The sequence below is a fragment of the Plasmodium sp. gorilla clade G2 genome, assembly GCF_900097015.1.
Source record: "Plasmodium sp. gorilla clade G2 genome assembly, chromosome: 14".
Taxonomy (NCBI): domain Eukaryota; phylum Apicomplexa; class Aconoidasida; order Haemosporida; family Plasmodiidae; genus Plasmodium; species Plasmodium adleri (nom. inval.).
The window spans coordinates 917,501-942,900 of record NC_041706.1 but is presented as its reverse complement, the minus strand read 5'-3'; the positions used below and the strand labels follow the sequence as shown (position 1 = coordinate 942,900).

The 25,400-nt window shown below is 17.0% G+C and overlaps 6 protein-coding genes and 7 non-coding genes across 13 annotated transcripts; 3 read left to right on the top strand and 10 right to left on the bottom strand.

Moving 5' to 3' along the window:
- Positions 1–1,740: 1,740 nt before the first annotated feature.
- Positions 1,741–6,639, top strand: PADL01_1425400 (zinc finger protein,putative; the record flags this gene model as incomplete). Its single annotated transcript, XM_028684524.1, has 1 exon — positions 1,741–6,639. The coding sequence occupies one exon, from the start codon at positions 1,741–1,743 to the stop codon at positions 6,637–6,639; it is 4,899 nt and encodes a 1,632-aa protein (XP_028540594.1).
- Positions 6,640–7,399: 760 nt separating this feature from the next.
- PADL01_1425300 (conserved Plasmodium protein, unknown function) lies at positions 7,400–8,175 on the bottom strand (the record flags this gene model as incomplete). The annotated part of the gene is made up of 2 exons (XM_028684523.1): positions 7,400–7,707; positions 7,932–8,175. The coding sequence occupies 2 exons, from the start codon at positions 8,173–8,175 to the stop codon at positions 7,400–7,402; spliced, it is 552 nt and encodes a 183-aa protein (XP_028540593.1).
- A 535-nt stretch (positions 8,176–8,710) lies between these two features.
- Positions 8,711–12,571, bottom strand: PADL01_1425200 (DEAD/DEAH box helicase, putative; the record flags this gene model as incomplete). Its single annotated transcript, XM_028684522.1, has 1 exon — positions 8,711–12,571. The coding sequence occupies one exon, from the start codon at positions 12,569–12,571 to the stop codon at positions 8,711–8,713; it is 3,861 nt and encodes a 1,286-aa protein (XP_028540592.1).
- A 1,393-nt stretch (positions 12,572–13,964) lies between these two features.
- Positions 13,965–16,303, top strand: PADL01_1425100 (conserved Plasmodium protein, unknown function; the record flags this gene model as incomplete). The annotated part of the gene is made up of 7 exons (XM_028684521.1): positions 13,965–14,004; positions 14,760–15,106; positions 15,232–15,327; positions 15,475–15,549; positions 15,688–15,892; positions 15,999–16,084; positions 16,229–16,303. 7 exons carry the CDS (start codon positions 13,965–13,967, stop codon positions 16,301–16,303), a joined length of 924 nt encoding a protein of 307 aa, XP_028540591.1.
- A 728-nt stretch (positions 16,304–17,031) lies between these two features.
- Positions 17,032–18,312, top strand: PADL01_1425000 (enoyl-CoA hydratase, putative; the record flags this gene model as incomplete). Its single annotated transcript, XM_028684520.1, has 1 exon — positions 17,032–18,312. The coding sequence occupies one exon, from the start codon at positions 17,032–17,034 to the stop codon at positions 18,310–18,312; it is 1,281 nt and encodes a 426-aa protein (XP_028540590.1).
- A 297-nt stretch (positions 18,313–18,609) lies between these two features.
- Positions 18,610–18,738, bottom strand: PADL01_1424900. The gene has a single exon (XR_003699407.1). It is a non-coding gene; the product is annotated as a small nucleolar RNA snoR31 (non-coding RNA).
- Positions 18,739–18,927: 189 nt separating this feature from the next.
- On the bottom strand, positions 18,928–19,099 carry PADL01_1424800. Its single transcript, XR_003699406.1, has one exon. It is a non-coding gene; the product is annotated as a Plasmodium RNA of unknown function RUF4 (non-coding RNA).
- Positions 19,100–19,243: 144 nt separating this feature from the next.
- On the bottom strand, positions 19,244–19,317 carry PADL01_1424700. The gene has a single exon (XR_003699405.1). It is a non-coding gene; the product is annotated as a small nucleolar RNA snoR30 (non-coding RNA).
- Positions 19,318–19,445: 128 nt separating this feature from the next.
- PADL01_1424600 lies at positions 19,446–19,563 on the bottom strand. The gene has a single exon (XR_003699404.1). It is a non-coding gene; the product is annotated as an uncharacterized ncRNA (non-coding RNA).
- Positions 19,564–19,762: 199 nt separating this feature from the next.
- On the bottom strand, positions 19,763–19,847 carry PADL01_1424500. The gene has a single exon (XR_003699403.1). It is a non-coding gene; the product is annotated as a small nucleolar RNA snoR29 (non-coding RNA).
- A 1,725-nt stretch (positions 19,848–21,572) lies between these two features.
- PADL01_1424400 lies at positions 21,573–21,642 on the bottom strand. The gene has a single exon (XR_003699402.1). It is a non-coding gene; the product is annotated as a small nucleolar RNA snoR28 (non-coding RNA).
- A 143-nt stretch (positions 21,643–21,785) lies between these two features.
- PADL01_1424300 lies at positions 21,786–21,928 on the bottom strand. The gene has a single exon (XR_003699401.1). It is a non-coding gene; the product is annotated as a small nucleolar RNA snoR27 (non-coding RNA).
- Positions 21,929–22,199: 271 nt separating this feature from the next.
- Positions 22,200–23,410, bottom strand: PADL01_1424200 (60S ribosomal protein L7-3, putative; the record flags this gene model as incomplete). Its single annotated transcript, XM_028684519.1, has 3 exons — positions 22,200–22,736; positions 22,852–23,163; positions 23,408–23,410. 3 exons carry the CDS (start codon positions 23,408–23,410, stop codon positions 22,200–22,202), a joined length of 852 nt encoding a protein of 283 aa, XP_028540589.1.
- Between the last annotated feature and the right edge of the window lie 1,990 nt (positions 23,411–25,400).

The window sequence follows — 25,400 nt, the reverse complement described above, 5'->3', positions numbered from 1 at the left end:
TATAAATATATATATATATATATTTTTTTTTTTTTTTTTTATAATGTTGCTCTTTTATAATTTGAGAACATGCATCATAAATATATAAAAGCATATTATTGTTATATATATTATTATTACTTATTATTTTTTTTTTTTTTATATATAATTAAAGAATAATATATATATATGTATAAACTATAAAAATAGGCATATGCTAAAATGTTGAATATATTTTCCTTATACATATTTTATAACACATATATATATATGTCTGTAATATTATATTTAGATAATTATTATGTAACATATTAAAAAAAAAAAAAAAAAAAAAAAACGATATTATTTTACAATATTATGTAACATTTTATATCAATAATAAATTGACTCTATATATAATAAAACATTTTGAACAAATCATTATTACTATTATTATTATTATTATTTTTTTTTTTTTTTTTTCCTAGTTATGTAAATCGGGAAAAAAATAAAATAAAATAAATATATACATATATATTATATATATAGCATAAAATAAGATAACGGCAAAATATGTTATATATATATATATAAAATATTACACAACACATGTAAAATATATATATTATATATATTAATGTCATATAAATATTATTAATATATGTAAACTTACAAATAAAATAATATGTTTTTATAATAATAGAAAATACATATGCAATAGCATCTGCAAAAAAAAGAAAAAAAAAAAAAAAAAAATACGAATACACAAATTTATTTTCAAGAATATAAATTTGAATAGATGATAAATATATGAATAAATAAATATATATATATAATAAAATACACAATAGATGATTATATTATATATTTGTATATATATATATTATTTTTTTTTTATAAATTTTATTATTGATAATAAAAATAGAAATGTAGAAAAAAAAAAAAAAAATAGAACATTCCTACTACAATAAAATAAATGATACATTCATGCTATAAATACATATGTATTTTTTTTAGTTGAATAAATAAATTTATAAATTAACACAGAATTATTATTATTCTTATATGTCACTTATATTATTGAACATAAATATATATATATATATATATATATTTATTTATTTATTATATGCTTAATTTTCCTTTATAACATGTATCATATACATATATATGTGTAGAGTTTATTTTTCTAACTATTTAATATATTTAAAAAAAAAAATAAAATAATAATAATAATAAATATATATGTATGTATTATTTTTCTTTCTTTTTTTACATGAAATTATATATTTGTTTAATTATTTCATATTAATATTATCTATTCATATATATATATATATATATATATATATATATAAATATATATATATTTCATTTAAAGACTCTTGGTTATTATAAAACCAAACTTATACTTTGGATTTGTCGTATATTATCATTAAAATAAATTTTGAGGACTCATAATGCATATATAATATTTAAAAAATATATATATATATATATATATATATGTGTGTGTATATATTATTACTTGTAAAATAGGTACATAAATATTATAATATTGTAATATAATTATTACGTTTATTATATCATAATATATTCATTGATTATATTCTGTGTTACCATCCTTTCTGTGTATTCATATATTTTATCTTAAAAATATGAGATGTAAAAATTAAAACAATGAACCAATAATATTACATATATATAAATATATATATATATAAATATATATGTGTATATATATATGTATTTATTTATTTATTTATTTAATCCTCGATAAATATGAATGAACAGTTTAATAACATGCTAAATAGTTGCCAGATAAACGAAAAGGAGGGGCAAGAAATAAATAAAAATAATAATATAGAAAAGAAACAAGATTTACAATTAAGTATGCACCTGAATATAGGATCAAATATGTATGTTGATGAAATAAAAAATATATCAAAAGAAGAAGATAGGAAAAAAAAAAATATATTAAATTCAAAATATATATCATCAAAGAATAACGAATTTGTAGAACCACAATTATATGAATTAAATAATTATAATGAGAATAATATATATGAGGAGAAACCATTTTTTTCTAATTCTATTAATATGAATAGTAACGACAATGTTATGAAGAAATATATAATACAAAAATATGGAAAAAAAAATATAAAAAAAAGGATGGACATAATAAATCAAGAAAATAATAATATTAATAGTAATAATAATATTAATAGTAATAGTCGTGGTGTAATAAAATATGAGTTACGTAAGACATCTATTTGTAAATATTGGATGAAAGGTATATGTGCTAATGTTGAATGTAATTTTGCTCATGGTGAACACGAATTAAAATATACAGATGGAGTATATAAAACAACTATATGCAAACACTGGAAAAAAAATGGTATGTGTTCTAGTGGTATTCATTGTAGACATGCTCATGGTGAGAATGAATTACAACCAAAAAATTTACCTTTACATTTATTAAAAAAAAAAAATAATTTGAAAAATAAAAATCAAACAAAATCTTTTCATACAAATAAAGACTTTACTTTAAATAATAAAAATGTTATAGAAATATATAGCAATAAGGAGGATCCCCTAAAAAATAATACCATCGATATTAACAATAATAGTAATAGTAATATTTATTATTATGGAAATGACGAGAATCAAAAAGATGCCAATATTTTTAGAATGGATACTTTTTATAACAATATAGTTGATAGTGCAAAATATATGGACACATCACACACAAACAACAACAATAATAATGATGATGATAATAATATTGTTTGTGGGGAGGAAAAACAAATCAACAATGATACACCTAATATTCTTAACCATCCTAATTTATCAAATCATTCAAATTATGCAAATTATTCAAATTATATAAATAAAAATATTAATTATTATGATACATGCAAACATATATGGAACCATAATATTTCTAAGGATACAAACAATCTATTGAATAATATGGAAAAGAATTTTTTTTTGTTTTCTAATGTGGATGATAATCAAATGATAGAAGAATGTAATATGAACCATATAGTTAATGACATACCTAAAAAAGAAAATATAATAACATTAAACGATAATTCAAATAATCTAACTAATATAAAAAAAAAAAAAATAAATGATAATGATCTATCGAATCTTACAAATTTTCATATTTATAAAGAAGATCATTTAAAAAATACATCTATTAATAATAATAAAAAGGAGACAGTAGTATTATCACAGTGTAAACAAAATACATATTTAAAAGTAAACTTATTAAACAATAACAATCAAACAGAAAATCATTGTAATAACAATAATAATATTATGAACAATGATTATAATCAATTTAATAATAATAATTTCATATTTCAAAATAATAAATTTATAGACAATATAGGAGTGGATGGAAATATAAATAATATGGAAATTTTTAAAAATGTTGAAAGTGAAAAAAATAATGGACAGTATATTAATTATAAAAATAATAACAACACTAGTGATATTAATACATCTATTATAAATGATTGTAATTATGAAAATTATATTAATAATAAGGAAGCAAGTAATATAAGCACAGATGATATATACCATAGTAATATAAATATTCATAATCATCATGTAAATAATAATAATAATATTTGCACTACTAGCTTGAGTGATATATTTAGTAATGATTCTTGTCAATCTAAAAAAAAAGAATCTACATCTTTTAATAAAAATGATACTCATGATATAACAAAAAATGTATCCAATAATATGAAACACTTTTCTCTCTATAATAATAATAATAATAATAATATAAAATTAAATGATAATTATTCAAGTGATAATTTTTATTATGATGAAAAGAAAAATGAAGAACACAACCCTTATGATAATAAAAATAATAAGATGAAAATGTTTCGTAATATAAATATTTGTATTATAAAAAAAGAATACGAACAAGAACATAAAAATGAGAATAATAAAAATATAATATATAATAAAAATGAAAATGAAATTAGATATAATAAAGAAATATTAAATATGAATAATATAAATAATAGATCTTCAAATGAGTATATTACAAATAATAATATAGATAATCATGATAATAATATGAACACATTATATATGTGTAAAGAAAATAAATTTAAAAATGTTGATATGTCAAATACTTACAATATTAATAATGATAATTATTTACATAACACTGTTGATAAGAACAAAGATTGTGTTATAATTCCATACAAAAATAAGATAAATGATAGCAATATAAATGGTGATAATATATTATATACATATAACCAACAGATAAACAATCACAACAATAATAATAATAATATTGATATTATTGATAATAATTGTAATAATAATAATGATAAAAATGTCACTGCTAATATTGAAAATATAAATAAAAAAAATGTAATTAATAAAGACAAATTAAAAATTATAAATTCTTTTATTGATTATGAATTAAATTATTATAGAAATAATAAAGATAATTATAATAATATAGAACATAATATAAAAAATATGAATGAACAAAATAATATAAATAATAATGTAATGTATATAGCAACAAAAGATTACACAAATAATATTCCTACTATCAAATATGATACTACAAAAAATATAATTAAAAGTGATGAGTATCTTGTGAATAATAATTATAATGACAATTACAATTACAACAACTACAACTATAATTACAATTATAATTATTCTTATGATAATATCCATATATCTAATAAGAATATCAAAGATGTTATGAATTTATATACAAACCTTAGTAATAAAAAAAACGAAAAAAATGTTTACACCTCTAATGATATTATATCTAACGATGAATATATAAAAAAAGAAAACTCTGGAAATTCTCAAATAATAGAGAGTACACATATGTTAGATGAAGAAATGAAGTGTTCTCAAGGAAATAAAATGAAAATTAAAAGTAACATAAAAAGTAATAATAGCAACAACAATAATAATAATAATAATATTAATTTTAATTATAATAATATTATCAATCAATCTTATTATAATCATATTAACGATTCATATTACTATCAGAATAATAATCTAGAATCATATAAGAATCAACAAAAAGATACATATAATATAAACAATCTAATACATAATATGAAATTATTAAATACAGAATATGAATCTCCTCAAATTTCTGAACAAGAAAAAACGATTTTAAAAAATATAGATGTGAATAAAAATAACAATATTAATATAAATATTAATAACATTACACTTCCTACTATTCAAGATAATCAAATGAATAATTATAAAAAATATACAAATAATCTAGACACAATATCAGAAGAATACCCAGCTAGCTATAATGATACTCTGAAAATACAAAGTGAAACATTTATAGATTCACAAAAAAGTATATACATCTTTCCATATTGTGTAACAAGTGAATGCATTAATAATCCATATGATAGCTCTCCTTATATAGAAGAAAATATGCAAGACATAAAAGATAATAAAGAAATAGAAACCATAAGTAATATCTTATATGATGAGCAGCAACATTGTGTAGATGAAGAAGATGTATTTAAAAGAAGTGAACATTTTAATATATTTAATAAGGAAGATAAAATAGATATTCATCATAATGATAATATTAATGGTGATAATATTAATGGTGATAATATTAATGGTGATAATATTAATGGTGATAATATTAATGATGATAATATAAATAATGATAATATAAATAATGATAATATAAATATTGATAATATAAATAATGATAATATTAATGGTGATAATCATAATAATTTTCATCATCATAGTGAGGACCTTAAATGTGAAGAAAATAAAAAAACAGATAATATGGAAATACTATTAAAAAACAATAATATAATAATAAATAATTTATATAATGATAATATAAATAATTATAATAAATATTGTGTCAAAAAAGTTGAATATAACAATATAAATAATACGAATGAACAAAATAATATCAATCACCATAAAAAAATAGAAGAAAAGTTTAAAATAAAAAATAACTATGATACTAGTTATAAACATAATGATGAAGAAAATAGTATGTTTCATCAGGCAGATAAATTTACATCTTTTCTAAATATAAATAATAATTATAATGAAAAAAATTTTTTGAATTATAAAAATGAAGATTATAATTTTATCAAAGGAATATATGAAAATGAATGGAAATATATGAAAGAAATGAAAAATAGAAAATACGATGAAAAAAAAGAATTGGGAATCGTATCTCAATATGATGATAAAATATTTCAAAATGATGAGATGACAAAGAAAATGATATATTCTATTTTTATTAAAGACGAAGAAACAAAGAAAAATAAAAATATACAAAATATATGTTTTACAAATGAACAGGAAGAATATAATAATGTTTCTATAAATAATGCAAAAAATATGACAATCAATATGATCGAACATCTAGATGAATCATCATGTGATAATATTAAAATTAAAATAAATGAAGATAAAATCTATAATGAACAGATGATAAATATTATTGAAGATAAAATAGAAAATCTAAATATACAACATGGAATACACAACAAAAGAAACAGCAACAACAAAAACAATAATAATAATAATAATAATAATAATATTAATATATTTGAAGAAAAACATATTCTTAAAGATAATAATAATGAAGAAAAAAAACAAAACAAACATATATAGTTCATTTTTTAAACTTTTTTAGAGAAGGCACAAAAAAAAAAAAAAAATAAAATAAATATGTAATATATATATATATTTTATTATTCAAATGGATTGTCTAATACTTATATAAAAATAGTGACCCCTCAAAAAAAAAAAAATACCAGATAAATATAGATAATTCGATAAATCAAAAAATTGAGAATGAAAGTAATGTGAGAGAAAAAAATAATATGACTAAACAAAATGATATCTCTCAAAATAATAAATATATATATAATATATATATATATATTTTTAATGTATATCATACATACATATTTTTATTTTAAGACTTATATTTTTATTATGATGAACAATTTGAATTTTTTATAAAAAAAAAAAAAAAAATTATATATATATATATATATATATATATTTATATTTCTTTATTTATATATTAATTTCGCATATCCATAAACAAATAAATTAATTTGTAGATATTTATATTTTAATATATGTAACAGATATGTATGTGTAGGCTCATAATAAATTTCAAAATAAAAATAAAAGGCCTTAAAATTTAATAAAATGATAAGAAAAAAAAAAAAAAAAAAAAATATGAAAACGTGTACATATGCACCTATATAAACTTGCAATGATAAGTCGGTATTTTATTTATTTTTTTTACATATAAATAAATAAATATAAACACACACACACACACATATATATATATATATATATATATATATATATATATGTTGTGTTGTTGAGAATGTGGATCCTATATATGATTTCTTCATTTGTTTATCCTTAATTTTAATTTTTGAAGTATATAGATTTTAAAATTAGTCTGTGTAAAATAATTGGAGGCATATTCATATACATCACTAGGTTTTTCTTTTAAAATATCAGATATAAATATATGAATTATATATTTAAGAATTTTATTTTTTTTTAAATACATTTCATTTTCTATAATTTTCTTTATTTTTAAATTCTTTATTTGTTCTTTTTGTTCATCACTTAAGTTGAATAAAAATATTTTTTTTTTTTCCTCTTTTTCGTGGTCTTGAATTTTTTCAAAGGATATATGTTCATTTATATCTGACATGACAAAAAGGAAATATAAATGTATATGTATATAAATATATATATATATATATATATATATATATATATATATATATGTATGTATGTGTGGGTGTTCTTCTTTATATGTAGAATGTCATGCCTTATAAATATATTTTTCTATCAATATGTCTTAATACTTATATTTATTTATTTATTTATATATTTATTTATTTATTTTTTTATTATTTATTCATTACCCTTTTGCTTATTGTCATTAGTCAAATTATTACATAAAAAATAGGTTGATTTTATTGGATCAATTGGAAAAAAATTCTTATTAACATCAGCATTTGAGGATATTTTTAAGGATATAGGTTCTTTATTTATTATTTTGTCATCACCTTTGTCATATCTTTCATCATACAATTCATCCTCATTTTTTATATAATCAGTGAATAAATTTCTTTCTTTTTTATTTTCACATGTATTAAATCTTCTCATTGAAATGGATTTTTTTTTCATATGTACTTTTTTTTTAAAGTTATATGTTCTGTAGGATATTCAAAGTATGTGTCTTACATGTAGGTTATAAAAATATATATATTCATATGAACATTATTGTTATATATATATATATATATATATATATATATATATATATATATATATATATATATATATGTATAATATTTATTTATATTTATTTATTTTTCAAATAAAATTTGAGTTAAAATGTTTCTATTTTTTTAAGAGTATAAAAAAATATAATGCGGATGACAAGTTTTTTTTTTTTAAATACAAGGTGTGAAAAATAAAAAATAAATAAATAAATAAAATATTATTTAATTAAAAAAAAATGACATTTGTAGAATATATAACAAAATAATAAAAATATATAATATTTATATATAATGTAGACAAATCACAAATCACTATAATATTATTTATTTGTTTATTTGTTTATATATGGATGTATAATATATATTAATTTAAAAAAAAAAAAAAAAAAAGTATACATATTTCCTTCATTTATATTTCATTTTTGATGAAAATTTTTTACTTTTTTAAACTTACTAGATGATAAAAAAGAAGGTTTTGAATTTTTAAATTTTTGTAGAAATTTTTTTAACAGAGATACTAGTATCCATTCATTTAATTTATCAAAGAAAGATATTAAAATATTTATATGTATAAATGTATGTTGTAATATAGATTTTAATACATCAGGTGTGATTTTATAGATAGAACATATTATATGTATATCTTGTTCATTTAAATATAAGAATAAAAGTATAGATAAATATAATTTACTATATTTCCTTTCAAGTTGTAAATTTGAGAAATAAGTTTTTTTCTTTTGTTGTTGTTGACTTTTTAAATTTAACATATTAATTATATCACTATCAAATTTTAATATTTTGAATATAATATTTTTTGTATATTGATCAGAAATTAATGATAATAAATTTTTTATATGGGATAATTCATAATGAAATGATACAATATTAATATTATATGAAGAACATATATAACATAAATGAAAATTATTATATAAATATATTTTATCATACATTCTAATTTCATTAATTAAATCTATACCTATAGATAAATTTAAATTACTTATAAATAATGAACGACAAAAATCTGTTATTTTTATTTTCTCATTTTGTATTTCTATACATTTATTTTGTAATAATGTATCTAATACTTTATATATTTCATTCTTTTTATTATGATAAAATATTATTTCATCACATGTAAAATAATTTAAATTTATATTAAAATAAAATGAATACGATTTATTTATAATATTATCTTTTAATAGTTCATTCTTATTTCCTTTTTTACATTCATCGATCTTTCTTATGGGTGTCACATTTACATCTCTATGTCTAAAAAGACATTGATCGTTGTTATAAACCACCTTAAAATTATTACAATTATCATTATTATTATTACAATTATCATTATTATTACTATCAACTTGTTTATTTTTATTATTATTATTGTGTCTATATATATCATCAACACAATATTTATTTCTCCCAATGTTTTTATCATCCTCATATTGACTCTTCCTCTTTGTTGTCGTTTCCTCTGTTGATGCACTATCAAAATTTTTCTTGACACTAGTCGAAGGAACATCTATCCGGTCTTTACACTCTTTATATGCATATATAGAAGGACTTGCATTTATTTCTTGTTTTAACGTATTGGATACAGTTTCATTATAATACAATGAATAAGAAAACATATGGATTATATCATAAAAAGATACATATTCATTTTCATAAAATAAACATAAAAATTCAATAATATATTTTTCTAATTCTTCAAATGTATTATCATGCATTGTACTCCTAATATTTGTATATGTCTCTTTAAATAAATCTAACATTTTCTTCTCATATTCTTTCTCTACAAATATAAATGAATCTCCTTTTTTTAATCTAGCTGCACGACCAATCATCTGTTTATATTGTGTATTTGTCAAAAAATTCTGAGCAACAAATGGAGATGATATTATAACTCTATCTACAAATAAATTTAATCCAACAGAAAGTGTTGATGTACATGTTAATAAAAATAATGTTTTCTCTTTATATGCATTTTCTAATAATCTTTTAATAGAAAAAGAAATATCACTATAATAATAGCATACTCCATTAGATATTAATTTATACATTTTTTCATATATACATTTGTCTATATTATATATCTTTTCTTTTAATTCTTTTCTTTTTATTTCTATATTTTCTGGTATAGCAATATTTCTTAATGTAATGAGATATTCATTTATAAGGTTGACATAAAATTCGCACATTTTTTTTGTTGAACAAAATATTAATGTATTCAAGTTGTTAATATAACTATGTAAAGAAAAATATAATAAAGAATTAATTAAACTAGTATTTAAAGTATTAAATTTATTTTTATTCTGATTCTTTTTATTAAGAAAGGATATAACACTATCCTTACTATTTTTCTCACAAATTAAATTTTCTTTTATTAAATTATTTGTATGTTCATTCAAAGAATCTTTTTGGTTTTTTTCTGATATATAATTTGAATCTTTCATATTTGACCTGGTTTTATCACTATAGATATTATTACTATTGATATAATGATTATTCATATTATTATTATTATTCACAATATTATGATTATTCACAATATTACTATTATTCATATTATTATTTTTCATATTATGATTATTCATATTATTATTTTTCATATTATTATTATTCATATTATTATTATTCATATTATTATTATTCATATTATTATTATTCATATAGCTTGAAATGCCAGATATATTACTATAGCTATTTTCGTTTCTATAATTTTCTTTCTGTTTTTTATTATCACGGATTGTATCTTGAGCAGTACTTCTAATATTATTATCATAATTATTTTGATTACAATTGTCATTCATATTAATATTAATGGTCGATGAATTCATATCGTTGTAGTTGCTATAATTTGTGTTATAATTATAACTGGATCTACAATCATTATTCATACTATTCATGCTATTATAATAATTGTAATTATTATGATCACTATTATTATCATTATTATTATTATTATTATTGCTGGTGGTGTCATTTTCTTCAACACTACTAAAATAACTATAACTTACAGTGTTATTATTACTCGATGCATAATTATTACTGTGATTATAATTTATTCTTTTATTATTATTTGGTTCATAAGAAAAACTCCTTCCTCTATTATAACTTGATCTTTTATTCTGTCCATTAGATTGTTTTCTTTCTTCCTGATGATCACCCATATATATATGACTAGAATGTAACATCACCACATCATTTTTATTATTATTATTATTATTATTATGTATGTACATATTTTTATTTCCATATTGTTGTGAACCCTTTTTCATATTGATCATATTATTCTGATCCATCATATGACTTTGAAAAGAAGATGTTGATTCTTCCTTTTGTAAATTTTTATCATAACATATATCATGAAATCTAAATATATTACATGCATTATAAAATTTTCCATCTAATACTTTTTTTTTATATACATTAAAATTACAGACATAATGCTCTTTTATTTCTTGTGGACGATATGAAGAAATATAACATTTAGCTTTCATCCATTTTTTTAATATTGATATATTATTTAAGGTACCACTCATACATATAATTTTTATATGACATACTTTTTTATTCATATATAATATTTTTGATACAATATTTTCAATATATATTCCTCTACCTTTTTCATTAATATGATGAAACTCATCTATTATAACAATAAAATTATTATTCTTTAAAACTTTTGAATTATTATTATTATTATTATAACAATTAGATGGTGTATTGTTTTTTATATTATATTCTATACATTTATTATCATCAATTAATTTATTTTTATTTAAATAACTATTAAATTTTTCATATGTACATAATATTATATCATTCTCTTCTATTTCATTACCTATCTTTATATTAGTATTTTTACAAATATTTTTTAAATAAGTCATTTTCTCATTTATTAATGAATTCAATGGAAATATAAAAAATATTTTTTTACAATTTTTTATCTCTTCAAATATATATAATTCTGTAACTAAAGTTTTTCCACCTGATGTTGGAGCTACACAAATAAAATTCTCTCCCTTATCCCAATTTACTTTTTTTAATTCTATTAAACATTCATCTTGCCATTCATATAATTCTTTTATCTTCTCTTTCTTATAATTATCTATTATTATAGGATCCTTAACATAATTATTAATTCTATAATCCTTTTTAATTAAACCATTACATACATCTTTAAAATTTTCTTTCTTCTGCACATCCTTCTCAAATATTTTATTCTTATCAATCATGTTTTCTAAATTTTGAATCCAGTTCCTGTTCATTTTGTTAGATGCACCATCAACCAAAAAATTAAAATAAAATAAAACAAATGAATTAATATAAATAAATAAATAAATAAATAAATAAATATATATATATATATATATATATATATATATATATATTTTAATTGTGTATGTAAATGTGGACCACTACTCAGTCTTAATTATAGACTAATAGTACATATGGGAGCACACATATAAGAAGTATATGTGGGAAGCAAAAATATATAAATGTATATATATATATATATATATATATATATATATATATGTATATATATATATTTATATATATTTATATATATACATTTATATATTTTTCCTTTCAACAAATGTGCGCAGTCATCACACAGAGAGTACAAATTAAAAAAAAAAAAAAAAAAAAAAAAAAAAAAAAAAAAAAAATTTATATTGTTATTAATTTCATATTGTAAGAAAATTATATAGAAATGATGTTTTTCATAAAATTTTATAATATCCACATGATAAAATATTTAAAAAAAATCTCGCTTGGATATATATATTATATATATATATATATACAATGAATTATTAAAAATATCTGACAATGTATATTTACATTTTAAAACATTTAATTTGACTAGAAAGGAATTAAATACCATTTATATGTTCATTATAAATACATTCAAACAAATAAAATATAAACATAAATAAATAGATGTTATTATTACTTTTCCTATTTTACTTTATTTTTTTTTTTCCTTTTTGGAGGGTTATTTTTAATTTTTAATATTTTATAAATTTACATGTTGTTTTTTTATGGCCATGAAATATGTGAAGATCGAAGTGTATAGGAAGAAAGAAAAAAAAAAAAAAAAAAAAAAAAAAAAAAAAAATTAAAATAAAATAAAATAAAATAAAAATAAATAAATATATTATATATATATATATACTATTAATTATGTGAATAATAATAAAGGCAATTTGTTAGGTATTTAATTATATTTTACAAGAAATTATTAAAACAAAAAAAAAAAAAAAATATATATATATATATTATATATGTGTATAAATTCCATGAGTTTATTATTTGGAAAATTGCAATAGATATTGCACATTTTATTTTATTTTATTTTTTATTATTTTATTTATTTTTTTTTTTAAAAAAAACCTTTTCAAGTTTTTTACTTTCATTTATATGAAAAATAAAAATAAACCTATAATGCTTTTAAATAAAAAAGGAAAAAATAAAGAAACAGGTAGGAAAATATTAAGATATGATTTTTTTATAAAAATATTTATATAATATCAATATGGTCCTTTATTTTAAATTTTATTAAATTGAAACATTATATATATATATATAAAATATATTTTTATTTGTTCATGTTTATTTTGTTCAAAGTGACGAAGAAAATCATCCTACACAATAATGGAAAGAAGAGAATATAATGAAAGTATAAATGAAAAAGGTTATATTTAATAAAAGAGAAAAAAAAAAAAAAAAAAAAAAAAAAAAATTAAAAAATAAAATATAAAATATAAAATACTTATAATTTTAATATATGTATGTTCTAAAAGGAGTATATAATAAAATTTTTGTCCTTTTCTTTTTCCTTCTTTTTTTTTTTTTTTTTTAATGTTTTCTTTAAAATTATTATTTATATTAAAATAATAAAAAAAGAGAATAGAAGGAAAAATTAAAAATTATTTATTATTACTTTATTATATATACAATTTTTTTTTTTTTTTTTAAATATAATTGTATTACATATATATATATATATATATTGTAGAACCAAATATTAAGATATATGTATCATAACATATACATATATATATATATATATATATTTATATATATATGTATTGTATTAATTGTATGTGAAATAATATCTACCCCAATTTTTTTGGCTTAGCTTGGCTCATTATTTTTTTTTTTTTGTTTTGTCTTTTTTTTTTTTTTTTTTTTTCTTTTTTTGTTGTACCATTAATAACATCAACAAATATTAACTGGCATCAAACCAAAAGATAAAATTGAATTAATAAATAAAAAACAAAAAAAAAAAAAATATACACATATATATATATATATATATATATATATATATATACATATATATATTAATATATGTACATATAACATATGGATAAATTTTATTATGTTGACATATTATAGTAAGTTAGATTTTTCTTCATTTTCCTAATTTACTTTTTTTATATACAGAAATTCAAAATTTTTTCGATGAAATTGATAATTTAATAAATGAAGAAGAAAAAGAAGATGATAATTACACAGATATAGAAAAACAGTTACATGAAAAATGTTCAAAATTCATTAATAAAAAAAAAGAGTCTTGTAATTTATCTATCGAACCAAAGATCAAATTATTTTTGGATGAAATAAATTTTATTAACAACTCTTTAGATATCTTTGAAAATGAAAAAAAACAAAAACAAATTAAACAAGAAAATAAAAAATTTCAAAAAAATGGTACAGAAGAATTAGATGATATATTAAAGGATGTCATATTTTTCGAGTTGGGTTTAAAAGAATCCAAAAACAAAAATGAGGTTCTTCAAATATATAAATTAAAACATACATATATATGAAAATATATTTATGAATATATATATATGAAAATATATTTATGAATATATGTTTATATATTTATTTCTATCCTTCCTTTTTGCCACAGACAAATCATCTACTATTAAAAATAAGCGAGAACTTACATAAAATTGAAGATAAAGAATTTCTTTTAACAACAAAAAAATCATTGGATATAAGAATAGTAATCATATTAAAATTAATTTTTTAACGTTTTCACTTATTCATTGAATTTTAATAAATAAATAAATAAATAAATATATATATATATATATATATATATGTTTATATTTGTGCTCATTCCTTCATTTATATTTTTCAATGTTCTTAGGATGATTTTCAAAAAAAACAAATTTGTGAAGAATATTTCGCAGAAAAAATAAAAGAAATATATGAAAACACTCTGGTAATAATAATAAAAAAATTGTTTTTTTTTTTTTTTTTTTTTTTTAAGATTATAAATACATATATATGGATATATAATACTTATATGGATCATTTACCACATATGTATTTATATTTATGTTTATGTTTATATTTTTAGGACAAATTAAGTTCACAGAATAATGAAAAGGAAAACCAATTAAAAGAGAATCTTAGAGATAATATGAAAGGTAAGATGAAAAATTTAAATGTAGAAAATAATGTTTTATCACCACAAATAATTAGTACGGATATTGATGAAGAGAAAAAGCATATTATAGACATTAAACATAAAAATGATAATACAAAGGACCAAAAACCAGAAGGTATAATACATAGCCAAGAAAAGATTAATAATAATAAATATATATATATATATATATATATATATATATATATATATATATATTTCATTTATTTTTATCCAAATAGAAATGAAGCCTATGGAAAAAAAAAATAGTAAAAAAAACAAAAAGGAAATAAGAATAGATTCTAGTAATTATTTTCACAAAAAAAAGGTAAAATTATTATTATTATTATATGAATGTAACAATATATATATATATATATATATATATGTATATTTATTTATTTATATTAATGTGCTATACTCATAATTATATCATACATATATTATTAATATATTTATTATTTCTTTTTAGTTAAAATTGGTAGAGCGGTGGAAACGCGTGGCACAAGAATCCAAATTGTTGAGTGATTATGACTCAAATTCTTAAGACATAAAATTAATAGAACAAAACAAATATATGATACATACATATAAATATTTATGTGTGTATATCTTTAGTTTTTAATTTATTTTATTTTGTTTTTATTATTTTTTTTTTTTTTTTTGTCATATTTATATGTGGGGAATATGTAAACAAATAATTATTTTCAATTTATATACCTTTGTGTTGAAAGATTAATTAAGCTTATTCATATAAAAAAAAAAATAAAAAAATTTTAAAAAAATTATTATAAAATTTAAAAACCTTTATCGTATAATTATTTAAGAATATTCTTTCTTTCACTGTGTATATGTTAGAAAATTAAAAACTTTCCAAATAGTATATGTTATTGTAGTCATCCCTTAATATTATTTTATTATTATTATTTTATATATTTTTTTTTTTTTTTTTTTTTTTTTTTGGTTAACTAGCCAAAATGCATAAAATATTTTTTTTTTCGATTTTTTTTTTTTTTTTTTTTTCAACAATTGGCTAACTGATTAAGAAAAAAAAAAAAAAAGTTATATATATATATATATATTATCGACTTAATATTATTTTTTTTGTTTCTATATATTTAAAGGGAAAAATTAACACACTGATAACATAAGGCGACAAAGAAAAGGAAACATAAGAAAAATAAAAAAATACTATATATATATATATATTACATATACTTATTATATTTATGTACCTGTTTATTCCTTTAATTTTGTCCACGCATTTTGAATAATATGGCTTTTGCAAAATGGCTGTTTTCTAACGTAAGGTATAATAAAATCATTTTGTATAATAGCCACATCAATTGTAAGAAAAAAAAAACATGTTCTTATTTGATAAAAAGATACATAAACACACAAAGAGGTAGCGATATTGCCTCATCTGTTCCGAGTGAGAAAGATAAAATTTTTGATGGAGAACAAAATATAAATATGAAAAACCCTTCAGTAAGTGACAGTAAGGTTTCTTGTGAAGAAGAAAGGCAATATTTTATGAATCATAAATATGTTGATTTTTTTCGAGACGAGAGTAGAAATATTGGTTTGATAACCTTTAAAAATATGAATGAGAAGAAAAATATATTTTATAATTTTTTAGAAGAATTAAAGAATGTATTAGAACATGTAAATAACATTATTTCGAATGAAGAGAATAATACATTTTACATCAAAGAGTTTAAAAATAAAGAAAATTATTTAATAAAGAATATAAAAAATTGTATTCCATATTATGATAATAAATTAAAGATATTAATAATACATAGTGTTATGGATAATAATATATTTTTAAATTCATTAGATTATAATTCATATTTAAAAAATGATGAAGATACAAATGTTGAAATATCAAATACATTTAGATTTTTATGTAATACTATACAACAATTACCTATTATAACCATAAGTAATATAAATGGTTTATGTTTAAATAGTGGTATTGATTTAATATTATCTACCGATTTCAAAATATCTAAAGAAAATAGTTTGTTTGGTTTTGATAAAATGCATATAGGTTTATATCCATATGGAGGTAGCTGTCAAAAATTATTTAGACATATCCCAATAAATTATGCCAAATATTTATTATTAACAAATAAAATAATTAATGCACAAGATGCATTAAAAATAAATTTAATAGATATATGTATTAAAAATAATGAAAATTTCTTTATACAAAATTCAAATATATATTTTGAACAGAATTTATCAAATGAACAAATCTTTTTAATTATTAAAGAAAATATTATAAATTATTTCAAAGATATTTTTCAACATCATCTTTTCCAAAAAAAAATTAATGATGATAGTTTTATTTTTACTTTATTCTATTCATTCCAATTTTTATTTATACCAACATATATATTGCAAAACATCAAATTAGGTATCACTGAAGGATTGTCATTTAATGATGTTAATTCTTATTTGGATTATGATAAACATATGTTTGAAAAATGTATTAACAGCACACCCAGATTAGATATATTAAATTATATTAAAAAAAAGAAAAATGAATAAAACATATCTAAATATAATATCACTAAAAATGTGACTCCCAAAAAATTCATATTAAAAAGTATTCACACAAATATATATATATATATATATATATATATTATTTATATATTTTAACTTTTACCTGAACGTTCAGGTAATTTAAATGCACATGAATTATAAATAAATAACAACCACAACATATAACCACATTAACATTATATATATATATATATATATATATATTACAATATATCATTTGTTATTTTGTTTCTTTAAGAAAGGATATATAATACATATAATATACACATATATATATTGTATTAAAAAAAAAAAATATATTGCAAAACTAAAAACTTACAACATTTTTTTTTTTTTTTTTTAAATTTTTATTACCTAGACGATTACGATTTTTTTCATTCTTTGAAAAAATCTTGCCCGCTAGGGATAACACAATAAAATTATATATAACTGTTTTTTTTAATATTTCTAATTTTGTTATTTATTTTTTTTGTTAATACTGATTTTTAAAATATGTATACACAACAATAAATAGTTTATACATAATGAACATATAAAATAAATAAATAAATATATTTATATGTTACATATGCATAATTTTTTGTTCACTTTTTTTAAATGTCTTTATCGCACGAAGCATGTATATTACTATTAATTTTATTCATAAAAAACTTATAAATAAAATAAAAATACACATGTGATTAAATTATAAAATTTATTTACCCTTTTTACAAGTGAATATATGGGAAAAAAAATTGTCTATATACAAATGAGGCGTATATATAATTTTTTTCCCTTCAAAAAGGGACTACAAAAATAAATAAATAAATAAAAATAAATATAAATATACATACATATATATATATATATATATATATATTATATTCCATATGTTTATGTTTTAAAAAAAATTCATATTTTTATTCTTTTATTTTTTTTCAGTCGTTTTTTTTCATCTCTATATTATTTCAGTAACACAGACCAAGTTCTTCATATCATCATTAAAAAAATAAAAGTATAAAATATTATAATGGATAATATAAATATTATTCCACTAATATAATTAACTGTTTTATAAAAAAGATAATAATATATATATATTAAAATATATTTATGTATAACTGTTTGATTAGAAAACGAGAAAATTTGAATTAAAAGTTTTCAAAATTCAAGCTGGAAAATCATAAAATTTTTAATCTAGCAAGAAATTATTTCTACTCTTTATTTAAAAAAAATAGTAGAACTCAGAAAAATCTTGCAAAACAATGATAAATTTACTCTTTTATTAATTTTTTTCCTAATTATAAAAATATAATATAACATATATTTTTTATATGTTTAATAAAATCTATTTTGTAATAAAATACACATATATAAAAGTTGATGTCACAATTACATATATATATATAATATATTAATATTCTTTTTATATATTTCTTACAAAAAAAAAAAAAAATCAGTTTTTTTTTTTTTTTATCATCATAATGCTCTTCAGACCCGAAAGGCTTTATATTATGAAAAGGTTGTCATCATTTTTTTTTTTTTTTTTTTCTTTTTAAAGAAAATATATCATTTTAATTATATACATATATATGATAATAATATATGTTTTATTAAAATGAATATATTAACAATATATATATCTATAGTTCTTATTTATGAATATTTTATAAAAAACTGGAAATATTATTTTATATACAATATAATTATTAAAACAAAGCAAAAAAAGATTCTTATAAACTTATAAAAATTATTTTAAAAAAATATATAAACATATTTATAATTTTTTAAATAATTCAAAAAATTAGATAAAAAGCAATTTATTTAAATGTATATAATATATATATATATATATATATTATAATGCTTTCTTTAATTTAAAAGAAAATGATAATTTTGTTATGATCATCTTAAAATAAAAAAAAAAAAAAATAAAATAAAGATATATAAATTTAAATTGTTGTATATTATATATATATAATATATTAATATTTTTTAAACCAACTGTTATATAAAATTTATTATAAAGCTATTAATAATATACATATATATATATATTATATATGTTATATAAATATTGCCGGTTCATTTATAGAAAAAAAAAAAAAAAATATCCGGTGTATATATTCTTATATATATATAATAAATGTACAAATTTTTATCTCATATTATTAAAACGTTACTAAAATGTTTAACTTATTTCCTTATATATATAAATATATTATAATTATATGATTTTTTTTCCCTTTCAATAATGACCCTGTTAGAAATATATTATTTTTTTATATAATATTTATAAGTTTAAATAAAATACATATTGTATCCTATATTAATTTATATAAGATATATATATAATATAGTACGTACGTTTTATATAATTTTTTTTTTTAAAACCTATTCCCCCATAATAATATTTTAAAATATATATTTTCTTATATATATATATATATTATTATTTTTACTTAATAATTTTTAAAGAATACAGATATTTTCCCTAATATTCCTTTTTCTTTTATATATCACCATCAGTATTTTATTCACATAAATAATAAAAGAAAAATGTAAATATTTTTATTTACACTTATATATTTATAATAAGTTATATTTTAATAAAATATATAACTGTGTTTGATTTTAATTAATAAAATAAAAATTTGTAAAAATATTTTAAAATAAATGTTAAAAAGTTAAAAATTGGATCATTTCTTTTTTTTTTTTTTTAATATTAAATAAACATATATACTATATATATATATATGAAATAATAATAATAAAGTTATATAATAAACATATATATAATATAATATTAGGGTAATAAAAAAAAAAAAAAAAAATTTATACATATTTATATATAATAATAATATATGTTTTTTTTTTTTGTGTTTCATTTTCTTCTTTTTTTTTTTTTTTTAACAAATTAAATTATTCTATTATGCCGTTGTTATTTTTTTATATAACATATGCTGGTTTACTCTTTTTGTATTTTTCATTTAAAAAAAAAAAAAAAAAAAAAAAAAAAAATACGTAAAAATATGAAAAACTTTTACTGCAATAAATGGGTAGCTAAGAAATCTTCTTTTGTTCTTTAAAACACTAAAGAGCAAAATATTACTTCACTTTTATATTTCCTAATAAGATAATAAAAAAAAATATATATATATATATAATATAATATAATAAAAAGATCACATATATATATATATATATATATATATATATATCATATATGCCATATATATTATATACACATTGAAAATAATTATGTTCAGAATAACTAATTATCGTCAACATAAATATTCGGACGGCACTTCCTTGAAGTTTTCATCATTATATAATTATTAACAATAAACATATTAAACTTTTATTTTATTATATATATATATGTATATATATATATATATATATATTATATAGATACACATATATATATGTATAACATGTAATGAATTTAAAATAATCGTTTCATAAAATTAGAATATTTGTATTCATAAATACGGCCCACAAAAAAAAAATGATAAATTTTTTCTATGGTTCCTAAAATTATGAAATCGATTTAGCTGATTTCTGGCAGTAAACAGTAAATGAAGAAAAATTAGTTGCCACTGTGGTAAATCAGCATTTATATTATGCACACACACAAAACCCCCCAAAAAAATAAAATAAAAAAATATGAACATGTACATAAAAAAATACCAAAATTACCTGAACGGTCATATAAAATATGTAAATAAATAAATAAAAAATAAATATCAACATATATATATATATATATATATATATAATTATATGGCTAGCACACAATAAATAATTATATGTACATGTGCCAAAATAGGAATATAAAACATGTACATATATATTTATTATATATATATATATATTTTATTATTACCTTATAATTTGGCTGATATTTCCTTCTTTTTGGCTTCTTCAATTTTTCTTGCTTTATCTTTCATTTTTTTCAATAACATGGATTTAGCACTCATTTTTTGTCCTCCCCATTTTCTTCTCAAATCAACATTATCGTTAAAGTTTTCTTTACAAACTTTTGCGAAGTAGTCTAATTTTTCTTGGTCTTCCTTTTTTACACTTTCAAGGCATACTGCAGTTGCTGTTTTTTTATGAACAAGCTTTCCTAAGGTAGCTTTGTCTTTAACAATACAGTAAGGTACTTCCTTCAACCTGCATAAGGCTGGAAGAAATAAAACTAATTCAATTGGGGATACATCATTAGCTATAACAACAAGATTAGCCTTTTTATTCTCAACTAATTTGGTAATATGATTTATTCCGTATTTAAGAAATAGTGGCTTTTTATCTTTTGTAACGTTATTGTTTAAAGCCTCTTTTGCTTTATTTAACAATCTCTGTTTTTTATCGGTTTTGGATTCAGGTTTATAAGCCTTTAAAAAGTTCAATAAATCTTGTGTCTGTATGGGGGAAAAAATAAAAAATAAATATATAATATATATATATATATATATATAATATACATATTTATAAGATATAAAGAAACATATTCATATGTATCATTTGTATATTTACTTGACTCTTAGGAAGTGTGTGGTTAAATTGGTTAATTGAAGGAGGAACCTTTAATCTTTGTAACAAAATTTTTTTCTTTCTTTGTATTCTTATATATCTAGGCCATTTTACATATTTCGATAAATCTTTTTTTGCACGTACTCCAACACCAATAATATTGCTTCTCTTTTTTTTTTCAAAAATTAAGGGGTTATCTCTAATTCCTAATTTCTTTTCCTTCTTTATTTCTTTTTTCACTTTTACTTTTGTTGATAAGGGGCAAGGTGCTGGAGTTTTTTTAGAGGGTTTTTTTTGTTGTTTCTTATCTTTAGCCTATTATGAAGAAAAAGTAAAAGGTATGAATATTATATATAGAATATATACTAAATATAATATTAAATAAATTACATATATATTTAATCTCATGTTATATATGATGTTTTTTTTTTTTTTTTTTTTTTTTCCTTCATTATAAAGTAATGAACTTTATAAAATACACTTTTTCAAAAAAATCAAAATGTAAATAAATATATACCAATATAACAATTATTATTATTACATTTTTTTAATAACTTACCATTTTAAAATATAAATTATGATAATGAAATTTTTTACAAGTATAAAATTATTATATTAAAAAAAAAAAAAAAACATATATATATTATATGTAATTCTTTCCTTTTGTATGTTTCTTTTTTTTCTTTTTATTTCAGGCTTATGATAAATAAAATAATAAAATTTTAAAAATATAAATAAAATGCCTTATTTTTAATTCTTTTAAAATTCAAGAAAAAAAAAAAAAAAAAATTTATATTTTATTGTTTTCTTCAAATATATAATTTTTTTTTTTAATTTTACATATATATATAATATATATGAATAATATATACATATATAATATTAATACTGATTAATTTTTAATTTTGTGGGTTTAATGTTACATATATATAATATAATATATGTTGCATATAGTTTATAATAATATGATAATAATTTTTTTTCTTAAATAAAACACAAATATAAATATTTCTTTTCCTTTTCCTTAAGAGGCGCCTATATAATATATATAATCCTTGTGTTCAAGTTATAAACATAATATATATAAATATATATATATATATATATATATACCCTTAAATATTTATTATAAAAAATTTACATATAATAATAATAATTATATATATATATACATATATTATGTATTATTATTATATAATATTTTCTTTCATATATAAAATAAAACTATATATTTTGCTTATTATATTATTATATATATATTAATATATATATATATATATATATATATATATATATATGTATATTGATTTATTTATATATATAAGCCAATAAATATAATCAAATAAATAAATAAATAAATATATATATATATATATATATATACATACAATATAATAATATGTATTATATATAAGTGATTCAAGCGGTGATACATATAAGGGAGAAGAATATATACGTATATTTATTTATATATATATATTTAAGGTATATTAAAAAATTATTACGGGCTAAATTAAAGGTAATAATTGTATGTATTACATATATATATATAATATGTATATATTAATATGAGTAGTTACAGCTTTTTTTTTTTTTTTTTTTTTAAATATATATATATATATAATAATAGTTACACAATAATATAATTTATATTTTTCTGATCAACCAATAAAAAAAAAAGGTGTCTCTTTTTTTTAATTTAAATCCTTCTTCCTTTATAAATATATTATATATATATATTATATATATATATATCATTTTATAGATTCATGATTTTTTCTTTTTGTTATAAGTAATATAATAATAATAAAAAATAAGGCAAGCGGATATTAAAAGTAAGCAAAGTGCATATAAAAAAATAAAGCATATTTATATGTAATAATTTATTATTATAATATAATAATATAATATATATTTATATTTTCATTATATCTCAATATGTCATTATTTATTTATGATATATAAAAAATGTTAATATATATATTATAATATTCATAAGCCCATAACAATCAATATATATTATATAATAATAAAAATCACATACCAAGTGTATAATATTTAAAATATTTTATATATATTATATATTTATATATGTATGTATTATTTTTATATAATATAATCCATTATCCATTTATTACCTCAAGAATTATTATATATATAATAATATATATATGTATATTTGTGTTTTAAAAAAAAAAAAAAAATCCTTATATTCATAAAATTTTATCATATATATAAAATATTATTATATATATATAATATATATTTATAAATATATACATACAGAATTTTTTTTTTTCTTCCCTATTAATTTTTCCCCTTTTATAGATGTTAAAAAAAAAAAAAAAAAAATTATATGAATTATATGTTTCATTTATAATTATATATATAATATATTTTTATTTTTTTAATATTTTTCTGAAGGTTATTTATTTGAAATAACATTTTGACGTTGAAAAGGAAAAAAATTTCATTTTTTAATATTTTAATTTTTTATTAATATTATATGTTTTATATATATATTGTTATATATAAGTAAAATATATATTTAT